This window comes from Mobula birostris, chromosome 2 (assembly GCF_030028105.1).
Source record: "Mobula birostris isolate sMobBir1 chromosome 2, sMobBir1.hap1, whole genome shotgun sequence".
Lineage (NCBI taxonomy): Eukaryota > Metazoa > Chordata > Chondrichthyes > Myliobatiformes > Myliobatidae > Mobula > Mobula birostris.
The window spans coordinates 3,834,954-3,849,519 of NC_092371.1; the positions used below are offsets into that span (position 1 = coordinate 3,834,954).

General features: G+C 44.1%; 1 protein-coding gene across 1 annotated transcript in view; it reads left to right on the forward strand.

The window, feature by feature from the left end:
* The window catches only part of iqgap3 (IQ motif containing GTPase activating protein 3), a 217,613-nt gene that overhangs the window by 199,057 nt on the left and 3,990 nt on the right, over positions 1–14,566 (forward strand). The window contains exons 35-37 of the mRNA XM_072281088.1: positions 4,962–5,128; positions 9,413–9,538; positions 12,313–12,421. Of these exons, the coding sequence (XP_072137189.1) occupies positions 4,962–5,128; positions 9,413–9,538; positions 12,313–12,421 (402 nt within the window). The remainder of the gene's footprint in view (positions 1–4,961; positions 5,129–9,412; positions 9,539–12,312; positions 12,422–14,566) is intronic.

Sequence of the window (14,566 nt, forward strand, 5' to 3'; positions counted from 1 at the left end):
ATCCTTCCTGTAGTGAGGTGACCAGAACTGAGCGCAGTACTCCAAGTGGGGTCTGACCAGGGTCCTATATAGGTGCAACATTACCTCTCGGCTCTTAAACTCAATCCCATGGTTGATGAAGACCAATGCACCGTATGCCTTCTTAACCACGAAGTCAATCTGCGCAGCAGCTTTGAGTGTCCTATGAACTCAGACCCCAAGATCTCCACACCGCCAAGAGTCTTACCATTAATACTATGTTCTGCCATCATATTGGACCTACCAAAATGAACCACCTCACACTTATCTGGGTTGAACTCCATCTGCCACTTCTCAGCCCAGTTTTGCATCCTTTCAATGTCCTGCTGTAACCTCTGACAGCCCTCCATACTATCCACAACACCCCCAACCTTTGTGTCATCAGCAAATTTAATAACCCATCCCTCCACTTCCTCATCCAGGTCATTTATAAAAATCACGAAGAGTAGGGGTCCCAGAACAGATCCCTGACGCACACCACTGGTCACCGACCTCCATGCAGAATATGACACGTCTACAACCACTTTTTGCCTTATGTGAGCAAGCCAATTCTGGATCCACAAAGCAATGTCCCCTTGGATCCCATGCCTCCTTACTTTCTCAATAAACCTTGCATGGGGTACCTTATCAAAAGCCTTGCTGAAATCCATATACACTACATCTACTGCTCTTCCTTCATCAATATGTTTAGTCACATCCTCAAAAAATTCAATAAGGCTAGTAAGGCACAACATGCCACTGACAAAGCCATGCTGACTATTCCTAATCATATTATGCCTCTCCAAATGGTTATAAATTCTGCCTCTCAGGATCTTTTCCATCAACTTACCAACCACAGAAGTAAGACTCACTGGTCTATTATTTCCTGGGCTATCTCTACTCCCTTTCTTGAATAAGGGAACAACATCTGCAACCCTTCAATCCTCCGGAACCTCTCCTGTCCACATTGATGATTCAAAGATCATTGCTAGAGACTCAGCAATCTCCTCCCTCGCCCCCCCCCCACAGTGGCCTGGGGTACATCTCATCCTGTCCCAGAGACTTAGCCAACTTGATGCTTTCCAAAGGCTCCAGCACATTCTCTTTCTTGAAGTCTATATGCTCTAGCTTTTCAATCCTCTGTAAGTCATCCCTACAAATCGCCAAGATCCTTTTCCGTAGTGAATACTGAAGCAAAGTATTCATTAAGTATCTCTGCTATCTCCTCCGGTTCCATTCACACTTTTCTACTATCACATTTGATTGGTCCTATTCTCTCACGTCTTACCCTCTTGCTCTTCACATACTTGTAGAATGCCTTCGGGTTTTCCTCAGTCCTGCTCGCCAAGGCCTTCTCATGGCCCCTTCTGGCTCTCCTAATTTCATTCTTAACCTCCTTCCTGCTAGCTTAGATCTCTATCATTACCTAGTTTTTCGAACCTTTTGTAAGCTTTTCTTTCCTTCTTGACTAGATTTTCAACAGCCTTTGTAAACCACGGTTCCTGTACCCTACAATCCTTTCCCTGTCTCATTGGAATGTACCTATGCAGAAACCGCACACAAATATCCCCTGAACATTTGCCACATTTCTGCCATGCATTTCCCTGAGAACATCTGTTCCCAATTTATTCTTCTAAGTTCCTGCCTGATAGCTTCATATTTCCCCTTACTCCAAGTAAACGCTTTCCTAACTTGTCTGTTCCTATCCCTCTCCATTGCTATGGTAAAGGAGATAGAATTGTGATCACTATCTCCAAAATGCTCTCCCACTGAGACCTGACACCTGACCAGGTTCAAATCAAGTACAGCCTCTCCTCTTGTAGGCTTATCTACATATTGTGTCAGGAAACCTTCCTGAATACACCTAACAAACTCCACCTCATTTAAACTCCTTGCTCTAGGGAGATGTCAATCAATATTTGGGAAATTAAAATCTCCCACATGACAACCCTATTATTATTACACCTTTCCAGAATCTTTCTCAAACTGCAGGTGAATTCTGTCATATTATGCTCACTGTCCCCTAAGGGTTCCTTGCCTTAAGCTCTGTAATCAATTTCTGTTCATTGCACAACACTCAATCTAGAATAGTTGATCCCCTAGTGGGCTCAACCACAAACTGCTCTAGAAAGCCATTTCGTAGGCATTCTACAAATTCTTCCGTTTGGGATCCAGCACCAACCTGATTTTCCCACCCTACCTTCATATTGCAGTTCCCCATTACTATTTTTTTTTGTTTTGTTTTTTTTTAGAGAAATACTGAGCAGTATTTATTTTATTATCCCAGTGTTACATGGTGAATTGACATACTCATACATAGGACATAAAAATAGCTGATGTTGACTGGCAGGCTCCATTTTGTACCCTGCCAATCTTACGAGGACCCAAGACAATGCCACAAGCCAACCTCCACTGCTGCTCCCAATGAACCCCAGGAAAAGATAGGAATTCCTATCTGGAAAAGATAGGAATGTCAGATCACTGCTGACGAACATGCCTCACTCACATCCAGTGATCTTCATACACCCTATGACTATTGTAACATTGCCCTTTTGACCTGCATTTTGTATCTTCCATTGTGATTTGTAGCCCACATCCTTGCTACTGTTCGGAAGTGTGTATATAACTCCCATCAGCGTCTTTACCCTTGCAGTTTCTTAGCTCTACCCACAATGCTTCTACACCTTCTGATCCTATATCACCTCTTCCTAATGATTTGATTTCATTTTTTACCAACAGAGCCAGTCACCCCCTCTGCCCATCTGCCTGTCCTTTCAATACAATATGTATCCTTGGATATTAACGTTCCAACTAGAATCTCTTTCAGCCGCGATTCGGTGATGCCTACAACGTCATAAATGCTAATCTGTAACTGTGCTACAAGTTCACTTATCTTATTCCATATAATCACTAAAGGCCCATTGCCTGTGGTCACCTTGGCCGGGCCCTGGTACATACCCATGAGACGTACTGGGTTTAGTAAGTTTGCAGATATCATAAAGACTGGTGGAGTTGTTGACAGTGTGGAGAGTGTCTTAGGCTTCGGAGTGACACACTCGGCACATCAAGGAAACCGGCCTTACACGGACTCTTAGTTCAGTCAGAGTGAAACAGGGAGCTGAACCGGCCCATCCCTCGCCTCGGGCCCAACACCCTGACCTTTTCAAACAGGCCCAATGCCTAAGTCGATGGGTGAGTCCAGAACCAGAGGCCACAGTTTAAGAATTAGGGGTAGGCCATTTAGAACGGAGTTGAGGAAAAACTTTTTCACCCAGAGTGTGGTAGATGTATGGAATGCTCTGCCCCAGAAGGCTGTGGAGGCCAAGTCTCTGGATGCTTTCAAAAAAGAGATGGATAGAGCTCTTAAAGATAGTGGAATCACAGGTTATGGGGATAAGGCAGGAACTGGATACTGATGGTGGATGATCAGCCATGATCACAGTGAATGGCGGTGCTGGCTCGAAGGTCCAAATGGCCTACTCCTGCACCTATTGTCTATTGTCTTCTAAACATTGGGTTCCGTCACTTTGATGCACTCTTCGGCCAGGACTCTGCTGCCTCAATTCAGTTTGTACCCAACCTTTCCAATTTCGCCCTGTGCTTCAATTATTTCCCAATTTGTACCCAATCTTTCCAATTTTGCCCTGTGCTTCAATTATTTCCCAATCTGTACCCAACCTTTCCAATTCAGTTTGTACCCAACCTTTCCAATTTCGCCCTGTGCTTCAATTATTTGAGCCTTTGGTCTTCCTCACTCTCGCCAATGGGCCAGCTGTTTCGCCTGCCACATCCAATTGCCTCCAAGGTCAAAGGGAAGTTAGACTTGTGCTTGTAATGATCGTTTCCCAGAAAAAGTGTGATTAAAGGGTATTTAGTTGTTTTCCTTGTTTTATTAGCCACCAGCCAGAAGTTGCTGAGATTCACCAGTGCCATCTTAAACCACATCTAGCTATTCCTTGTATATACATGTGCCTATCAAAGATTCTTGAATGCCAGTCTTATCTGCTTCTGTGACTACCCCTGGCAGCAAGTTCCATGCACTCACTATTCTGTGTATATTAAAAATAAAGTTACCCCTCGCATCCCCTTCATACATTCCATTTGGGACAATACAGTAGCCTTGTGGTTACAATAATGCTATTACAATACTAGGAACCTGATTTCAGTTCCCACCACTGTCTGTAAGGAGTTTGAGCATTCACTCCATTACCACATGGATTTCCTCTGGATGCTCCAGTTTTCTCCCACATTCCAAAGACGTATCGGTTACATTGAGATTTGTTTATTTATGACGTACAGGTGCATTGAAGAATACAGTGAATGCAATGTTTGCATTAACAACCAACATATTCTAGGGTTTTGCTGGGGCATCCCACAAGTGTCGCCACGTATTCCCATTCCAGTTGGTAGGTTACCGGTAATTAGGCAACACAGACTTGTTGAGGTGGAAGGGCCTGTTAACGTGCTGTACCTCTACGTAATTAACTAACTTTAAAGTGAGAGAGGGAAAGTTTGTTCTCCGGTATTTGACATCTCTACCCCAGGGGGAAAAAATTCTGACCATCTACTCTATTCATGTCCCCCAATTTCTAAACTTCTACCAGGTCTCCCCTCAGCCTCCACTGCTCCAGACAAAACAAACCTATTTTGTCCAACATCTCTAATTCAGGCAGTGATCTGGTAACACACACAAAATGGTGGAGAAACTCATCAGCTCAGGCAGCATCTGTGGAGAGGAATAGTTAGTTGACGTTTCAGGCTGAGACCCTTCATCCTGATAAACATTTCTGCACCCTATCTAAAACGTCCATGTGCTTCTTGTGATGAGGTGGCGAGAAGTGTACACAATACTCCCAATGTGGCCTAACTGAAACTAGACAGCTGCCACATTACTTCCTGATCAGTATCTGTCAGAGAGGTGGAATCATTGCCCCAGCACTCCTCTCATGCTTTTGTCTCTGCAGGACATCCAAAATCACCGGCGCTATCGGCAGCAGCGCAAGACAGAGCTGAACAAGCTGAAGCAGACGCTGCGCAGGATGGACTCCAAGACGGCATTCTTTGAGGAGCAGATTGACTACTACAACCAGTACATTAAGACCTGTCTTGACAACTTGGCAGCTAAGGGAACGTAAGTGGCAGTGTTAGCAGAACAACCCACCTGCTGGTATCATATCCGGTCTCTGGTCCCCAGTCACAGCAGGTCAGGTTCTTCAAAGGAGCTGGATCTCTCAGGGCTTATGACATGATAGTAGCAAAAAGTAGAGGGTCAAAGGATTCATATCATCATACAGTACTATAGCACAGAAACGGGTACAATAGCATCAGATCGTCATAGACCACGACAGCATTGGAACAGTCCTTTTGACCCATCTAGTCTGTGCCGACCTTGTCTTCTCCTAGTCCCAGGTACCTGCACCTGGACCATAGCCCTCCATACATCTCTCATCCATGTACTGTATCTATCCAAAACTTGATCTTGAATGCTGCAGTTGAACTTGCATCTACCACTTACACTGCCAGATTGTTCCTCACTTGTACTACCCTTTGAGTGAAGAAACTCCCCTTCAGGCTTCCCTTAAACATTTCACCTTTCAACATAATCTTATTACACTTCTAGTTCTAATCTCACCCAACCTGAGCGGAAAAGTCCTGCATGCATTCACCCTATCTATATCCCTCGTCCTTTTCTATATTTCTCTAAGAACCACGCCCCCACCCCATTCTCCTGTACTCTGGGGAATGTTTTTGAGTTATAGGGGAAAGGCTGGCCAGGCTAGGTCTTTATTCTTGGAATGTAGGAGACTGAGGAAATATGTAGAACCGTAAGAGGAATAATTAGGTTGATTGCACTCAGTCTTATTCCCTGAGAAAGGGAATCAAAAACTAGCGAAATTCAGTGTAAGGTGAGAGGGGAAAGATCTAAAAGGGACTTGAAAGGAATATTGTTCTGCAGTGGGTGTTACCATGCCTTTCAAGGACTTGGGGAGAGGAGGGAAGACAGGGAACCAATGGAGATTTGCCCAGGCATCAGTAAATGAGGAAACTCAAGGAAACAAAAGCAAGATGCCTCAGATCTGGAGCAGACTCAATAGGCCAAATGACCCAACTCCGCTCTTATGTTTTATGGTCTTTGACTGCAAAAAGGGTCAAGCAGCATTTGTGGGAGAAGTTAAAATGTGTTAGAGGCACAGATTGCAGAGATACTGCCTCTCAGCTCCAGTGATCTGTGTTTGATCCTGACCTCTGGCGCTGTCTGTGTGGAGTTTGCATGTTATCCCTGTGAACATGTGTTTTTCCTGGTGCTCCAGTTCCCTCCCACATCCCAAAGGCATGAGGTTGGTGAGCTAATTTGCTGCTAGTGTGTAGGCGAGTGGGGTAACTGATGGGAATGTCAGGAGAATGGGTGACAGGCTGTCTGAGAGCTGGCAGACTCAATGGACTGTGATTTCTACACCAAAAGGAAGTGTGAAATATGTTTTGGACCAAGGATGTCTTAACAGAAATGGCTGAATCTTTTATTTATGAAATGCAAAATAGAATCACAGAATCGCAGAGCATGGAAACTGGCCCTTTGGCCCCACTGGTCTATGCTGACTCCAAGGTAGTCTCATTTCCCGTAACATTCTAAACCTTTCCAATCCATGTGCCTGTCCACCTATCTTTTAAAAGTTGTTATTGTACAACACGTTTCCTGTTGCGAGTCTGTGAGCCTCACCATGACCTCCCAACCTCTGTGCTCTGAGCTCTGACAAATGATGGTCACCGTGACAGAAACCACCTTCACCACACTCACCACTCTGTCTACCTGGGACTCCACTTTCAGGAACTATTTACCTAAACCCCAACACTCACCAGGGTTTAACTTTCCAAAATGAACCTTGCACTTCATCGAATTAAACTCCATTTGCCATTCCTTAGCCCACCTTCTCAGCTGATCAAGATTCCCCTAATAGCTTTTATAACCTTTATCAATGTCCACTGTGCCTCTATTTTAGTATCATCTGCATGGGATAAATCTATCCTAATTTATGAAAATGAAATTATACTTGATAAATCTATAGTTTACCTGTTTTTGTTTGTAATATATCTGGATTTTTACTAAGATGAGATAGCTACAAAGATTTGGGGCTGCAGATGGGGGAGTAACCTTTGAGTGTGCTTGGAAATGTTCCTCCCAACTGTGGCACCTTGCGCCAATTTAATAAATCGCTGATGCAGGAATCTGGAAACAAAATCAGAACACAGTCAACAAGCAGCATCTATGGAAGCAAAATATGCAAGTCAACATTTTGGCTCGAGACCCCTGCATCAAAACTGAGGGTGAAGAGGAGTGATGGCTATTATATGACATTACCATGTGAGGAATGGTGAGACAGGCTGTTGGGTGATGGGTGGAACTAGATGGGGAGGGGATGATGAGTAGATGGAACCAGATGGGAGGGAGGAGCAAAGAAAGGAAAGAATCAAGATGGACAGAGGAGCGTGTATAGGGGACAACATGGGGTGTAGGTCACTCACCCAATCACCTAGTTTCCTTCTCCCTTTTGTGTGCTTCTATCCTCCCCTGACCTGGTTTCATCTGCCCATCATTCCCATCTGGTCCCACCCATCAGGCTATATCCTCCTCACCCTCCACCATTCCAGTTTCAGACCAAGAAGTAGGCTGTTTAGGATGGGGATGAGGGAATTCTCTGGAAGCAGAGGTATTGAATTGAATTGACTTTATTTCTTACATCCTTCACATACATGAGGAGTAAAAATCCTTATGTTGTGTCTCCGTCTAAATGTGTAATGTGCAATCATAGTAATTTATAATAAATAGAACTGTCAATGTAACATAAAGTTCATGCAAATCAGCATGAGTTCATCACTTTGATGGCCTGGTGGAAGAAGCTGTCCTGGAGCCTCTTGGTCCTGGCTTTTATGCTGCGGTACCGTTTCCCGGATGGTAGCAGATGGACTAGATTGTGGTTGGGGTGATTTGAGTCCCCAGTGATCCTACGGGCCCTTTTTACACACCTGTCTTTGTAAATGTCCTGAATCATGGGAAGTTCACATCTACAGATGCGCTGGGCTGTCCGCACCACTCTCTGCAGAGTCCTGCGATTGATGAGGGAAGTACAATCCCCATACCAGGCAGTGATGCAGCCAGTCAGAATGCTTTCAATTGTGCCCCTGTAGAAACTTCCTAGGATTTGGGGGCCCACGCCTACCTTCCTCAAGCACACAGCTTTTTACCTGGAGGACAATCACAGAACAGAAGAGTGCTGCTTAGTGGAGACCCCTCAGCCCCCAATGTTGTGCTGCACTCCACCATTGATCTCACCCTTTCCTTCTACGCAGCTGTCCATTTTTCTTTCATCCACATGCCTGTCCAGGTTTCTCTTAATTGTCCCTATTGTATCAGCCTCTACCACCGCAACTGCCAATGCAAAAAAATCTACCCCTGAAATCTGCCCCAACCTTTCCTCTAACCACCTTAAAAGAACGTTCTCTGGTACTGTATTAGCCATTGCCACCCCAGGATAAAGGTGCTGGTTGTCCAATCTGTCTGTGCCTCTTTTAATTTTGTACATCTCTATAAAGTCTCATCAAAATAGTCATAGTCATACTTTTTTTTTAATTTTATTTTTATTTGGATAAGGAATTCACAAATATCATGTACTTTTTTCACACATATAACCTTTTCCATTTTTTTATATGTATAAAACTACAATTATTTATACATTCTTAAGTACACATTGAGATGATATCAAAGGAAAATAAACATTTAAATAGATAATTATGTACTGTGGTAAATCTAACCTATTAGGCTAAGTAATGAAATTAGTTGTTAAGAAAAATGGTAATAATAGTTTCCACACAACCCTTCTGGACCATTTCCACTGGTCCAAAATGTTGTATACAAGCCTATATACCAACCATTGTAGGTGTTTATATCCTAATTTGTTCATGCTTGCTCCTGCCCGCAGACATAATTATCCAATCCCTATGTACTTATTGACTTAATTTTTTCATTTTTTTGTCCCTTTCCCAAATCTTTCCCTTTACTTGTGTTAATTCTCTATTTTCCAAAAAAAAACAAAAAAAAACCAAACATTTAAGTCATACTTTATTGAGGAAATCTGGGGAATGGTGGGATGGGAAGGATTGTTTTCGAAAATCTCATGGAACTAGAAGATCAGCTGTGGTCAATGAATATTGGCAGATCTGAAGGTCTGGATGGCCCATTTTCATTCCTAATTTTGATGTTGTTTAATCAACAAAACGAAAGAATGGTGTGGATGGTGCCAGCCTTGATATTAAACCAAAGCGGTTTCTCAGCCTCTGTACCTGAGTTGGAGCAGCTTTTGCTCAGCTGTTGGCACTTGCCATGTTCTGCATCTTAACATTTCATTCATGATCTTTGCAGAGGTCCTGGGAAGAAGTCTGCAGCGGCCAAGGGAAAGAAGAATAAAGTCCTGTCTCTGAACTACACTGCTGCACGACTCCAAGAGAAGGGGGTCCTGCTGGAGATCGATGATCTGCCCACCAGCCAGTAAGTCTGCCATGTTATTTCTGATGTCAAGTCCTGCATAAGTTTTCAGAGGAGTATGAGCTGGAGAATATGGAATAGTTCCAGTCCTGGCAGATGGAAGGGAATGATGTGACTATTACAGGTCCAAACTCGGAGAATGAGAACAAAATGAATACACCAATGCATGGTAACAATGGCACCTGGTCACGTGCACTGGAATTAAAACAGAAAATAATGGAAACACTTTGTTGGTTAGGCAGCATCAGTAGAGAAAGGAATAATCAGCGTTTCACGTTCAGGTCCAAGTACAGATTTACTGTGGAGAGCATTCTATTTGGTTGTGTCACCATCTGGTATGGAAAGGCCATTAGACAGAAACAAACAACTACAGAAAGCTGTAAGCTCTGCCAGCTCCATCATGGACACTAGCCTCCCCAGCATCCAGAACACCTCATAAAGCTGGTATCCATCATTAAGGACCCCTATCACCCAGGGAGATGTTCTCTTGGGGTACAGAAGCCCAAAGACACTCACTCAGCATTTCAGGAACAGCTTCTTCCCCTCCGCCATCAGATTTCTGAATGGACAATGAATGAACCCTCACTGTCCTTCCTCTCTTTTTGAACTACTACGTATTTTAATTTTTATATATACATATTGTGATTTATAGTTTTTATTATGCGTTGCAATCAATCTTCCCCCTAATTTTTTTTTCACAGCTGTTTGAACCAACTTTGCTCTGAGCAGGAAATTCTTACATGGCCTGAAAACTGCGCAGCACTTTATATTAACATCATATAAAACAAAATTCCAGCTGCATGACAAGAAATGCTATGTGCATGAGAGCTTCTCAGTTACTGTGTGGCCACGCACCCACACAGCTTAGAGGGAACAGTGATTGCAATATACCGCTGCCACCAAACAACAAATTTCACGACATATATCAGTGGAATTAAACCTGATTCTGAAGTTAGATTCAGATTCATTGTTTAAACACGGTGAAATTTGTTGCTTTGTGTTAAACCAACACACCAGAGATTGTGCTGTAGGCAGCCCATGTGTTACCATGCATTCTGGTGCCAAGATAGCATACCCACAATGCTCAGCAGAACACCACAGAACGCAACAAGCCCAGTTCCTCCCTCCCTCCCTCCCACCCACCCACCCACAAACATACGCTTCAACCCCAGGGCAGGTCGTCTTGGGCCTGCAGCGGACTCATGAATCCATAGACGTTAATCAGCTTTAATGGATTCTCTCATAAGATAAAATAACATAAAGAATAGGAGCAGGAGTCGGCCATCTGGCCTGTCGAGCCTGCTCTGCCATTCAATAAGATCATGGCTGATCTGACCATGGACTCATCTCCACCTACCTGCCTTTTCCCATAACCCTTAATTCCCTACTATGCAAAAATATATCCAATCACGTCTTACATATAATTACTGAGGTAGCCTCCACTGCTTCATTGGGCAGAGAATTCCACAGATTCACCACTCTGGGAAAAGCAGTTCCTCCTCATCTCCGTACTAAATCTACTCCCACGAATCTTGAGGTTATGTCCCCTAGATTTAGTCTCACCTACTAGTGGAAACAACTTTCCTGTGTCAATCTTATCTATTCCTTTCATAATTTTATGTTTCTATAAGATCTCCTTTCATTCTTCTGATTCCAGCAAGTACAGTTCCAGGTGACTCAATCTTCTCCTCATAGTCTAATCCCCTCATCTCTGGAATCAACCTGGTGAACCTCCTCTGCACTGCCTCTAAAGCTGGTATATCCTTCCTCAAGTAAGGAGACCAGAACTGCACACAGTACTCCAGGTGCAGCCTCACCTGTACCCTGTTCAGTTGCAGCATAACCTCCCTGCACTTAATTTCAATCCCTCTAGCCAGCATTCTATTTGTCTTCTTGATAGTCTGCTGCACCTGCAAACCAACCTTTTGTGGTTCATGTACAGGCACTCCCAAGTCCCTCTGCACAACAGCATGATACAATTTTTTACCATTTAAATAATAATCTGTTTCATTTTTCTTTCCAAAGTGGATGACCTCGCATTTATCAGCATTGTATTCCATCTGCCAGACCCTTGCCCACTCACTTAACCTATCTATATCTGTCTGCAGACTCTCCGTATCTTCCGCACAATTTGCTTTTCCACTCAATTTAGTATCATCAACAAATGAAGATACACAATACTCGGTCCCCTCTTCTAAATCGTTAATGTATATTGTGAACAGTTGTGGGCCCAGCACCAACCCCTATGGCTCACCACTGATTGCCAACCAGAGTAACACCCATGTATCCCAACTCTCTGCTTTCTATTAGTTAACCAATCCTCTATCCATGCTAATACATCAGCCCCAACTCTGTACGTCCTTATCTTATGGATAAGTCTTTTATGCTGCACCTTATTGAATGCCTTTTGTATATCCAAATTAATAGCATCCATCTGTTCCCCTCTATCCACTGCGCTCATTATATCCTCAAAGAACTCCAGCAACTTTGTCAAAGAGGACCTGACTTTGCTGAATCCACGCTGCGTCTGCCTGATGGATCCATTTCTTTCTAGATACCTTACTATTTCTTCTTTAAATTATCATCAAAGCCTCTACTTTAACTTCTGTCATTTCTTTCAGCACCCTGGGATGCATTCCATCAAGACCAGAGGACATCTATCTTCAGACCCACAAGTTTGTTCAGCACTACCTCTCCTCTCCCAAGAATGTAATAAGCTGTTGCTGGGACCTGCTCTTGCCTCTGCTAGAGTAGTTATAATTGTTATCTGCTTCCAGGTTCAGGAACGTTATCTTTGACATTGTGCAGAGCGAGGAGGCGGGGACCTTCGAGGTGAAGGCTCGTTTCATGGGTGTGGACATGGAGAGGTTCCATCTGAAGTATCAGGTAAGATCTGTAGCTGTTTCCCACGTACAAGCCCTGCTGATTCGGGCAAGGGCTGGTAATGTGAGGGTTGCATCTATCCAGACTCGACAGCTGTGGACTGTGTGGTGAAGGTGGATGGAGCCCAGGTAGCTCAAGCTGACTAAAGGGAATGGTTTGTATCGGAGGTTGTCAGCCAGGGGCGTCACTCGTAAAGTAGTTTTCTAATTCGAGGCTGGGCATTAAATGTACATGATGATCCATATATAAAACAGTGAATAATGCATTGGACATACTGATGTGACCCACACCGTCTCTTTGTCATTCAACTTGCAATGATCCTCACAGTGAGTTGACTGACTGACTGCTGGGAAGTATTACTGAGCTGTATCAGGGTTGCTTATAGATTCATACAGCATGGAAACCGGCCGTTGTGTCAAACTGATCCATACTGCCCAAGGTTCCCATACAAGCTAGTCCAATTTGCCTACATTTGGCCCATATCCCTCTAGTCCAAGTACATTTTAAATGTTGTTAATATACCAGTCTCAAGCACCTCCTTTGGCAGCTCGTTCCATAGACTCACCAGCCTCTGGGTGAAGAAGTTGCTCTTCAGATTCCTGTTAAATCTCTCCCCTCTCACTTTAAACCTGTGCCCTCTAGTTCTTGACTCCCCAACCATGGGAAAAAGACGGGTTATCCTCTCTCCAGTTCATCATCCTTCAAGGAGCCATCTTTTCAGTTAAATGGCAGTAGACCATTTGCCTCTTGATGGCTTACAACATTTACACAGGCTTTTGCTTTCCAGCAGAAGTTACTGGAAAGCAGTTAGGGATTGAGCTGTTTTGTTTGTCTTCATCCCCCAACCCAGGGGTCTCGCAAGTCCACGACTTCCCATGAGACCATAAGACAGGAGCAGAATTAGTCCTGTGCTGTCCAGCCTGTTAAGGCTGGTCTGCCATTCAATCATGGGTGATTTATTTCCCTCCCAACCTCATTATCTCAGGTCAGGGATGAAACCAGTAGTCTTCCAGAAATGCTTCACTGGCTGTGAGGTCCACTGGGATTGCGAAAGGGTTTATCAAAATGAAATACTTCCCACCGGCCTCTGCTCCTTAGGAGAGTATCTCCTGTGCTCGTCCTTCTCCACTCTACCCCATTCCAGTGTTGCAAAGTATGCCTGAACTCAGCAATTGCCTCTCTGAACCCCATTGCCTCCTATAAAACCTGGCCCTTTGGTTAGGGTTTTGGTCAGCATTTGCAATCTGTCAGTTTTGTTTGATAACGCTCATGTGAAAGAAATGAAATAAAGACAAAATGCTGCAAATAATCAGCAGGTTGAACAGCATCTGTGGTGAGAGAAACTGAATGAGCCGAAATCAGTAATCACTCTGACCTATCCTGTCTGAACTTGAAGCATTTCACTCACAGAAAGCAGTCCTGATATCATCAAACTTTCTGACTCGGCTGGTTACAAGAGACTGCAAATGAGGAAATCGGGAACAATGTACAAAATGCTGGAAGAACTCAGTGGGTCAGGCAGCATCTCTGGGTGGAACAAATAGTGAATGTTTCAGGTCGTAATGAGTCTCAACCCAAAAGGTCGACTGTCCATTCCCCTCCACAGATGTTGAATTACTCCAGCTTTTTATGCGTTGTTTCTGGCGAGGGTGGTACTATTGTGGTCTGGTGAATTGACTTCTCGAACTTTAGTCATTCTGAAAAGGTGAGAGGAAGAGAACGAACAAGATCATGAACATGAGATTCTGCAGATGCTAAAAATCAACAGATATGGGAATCTGGAGCAACACACAAAATGCTGGAAGAACTCAGCAGGCCAGGCAGCTTCTATGGAGGGGAATAAACAATCGATTTTTCGGGCCAAGACCCTTCAGTTGATTCCCCTCCATCGATGCTGCCTGACCTGCTGAGTTCCTCCAGCGATTTGTGTGTGTTGCTTGGGATGAAGCAAGAGCTGGCAGGCAGTAGATGAATCCAAGTGAGGTGGAGGGGAAGAGTGGAAATAGTGACAGAGGCTTAGGGTGGTGTGTGCAGAGCTGCAGGTAGTGCAACCTGTTTGGAAAGAAGGCGGAACATGGAACTAGATAAGGGAGGTGGAGAGAAATGTCAGCTGTCCATTTCCCTCCACAGATGCTGCTCCACCCACCG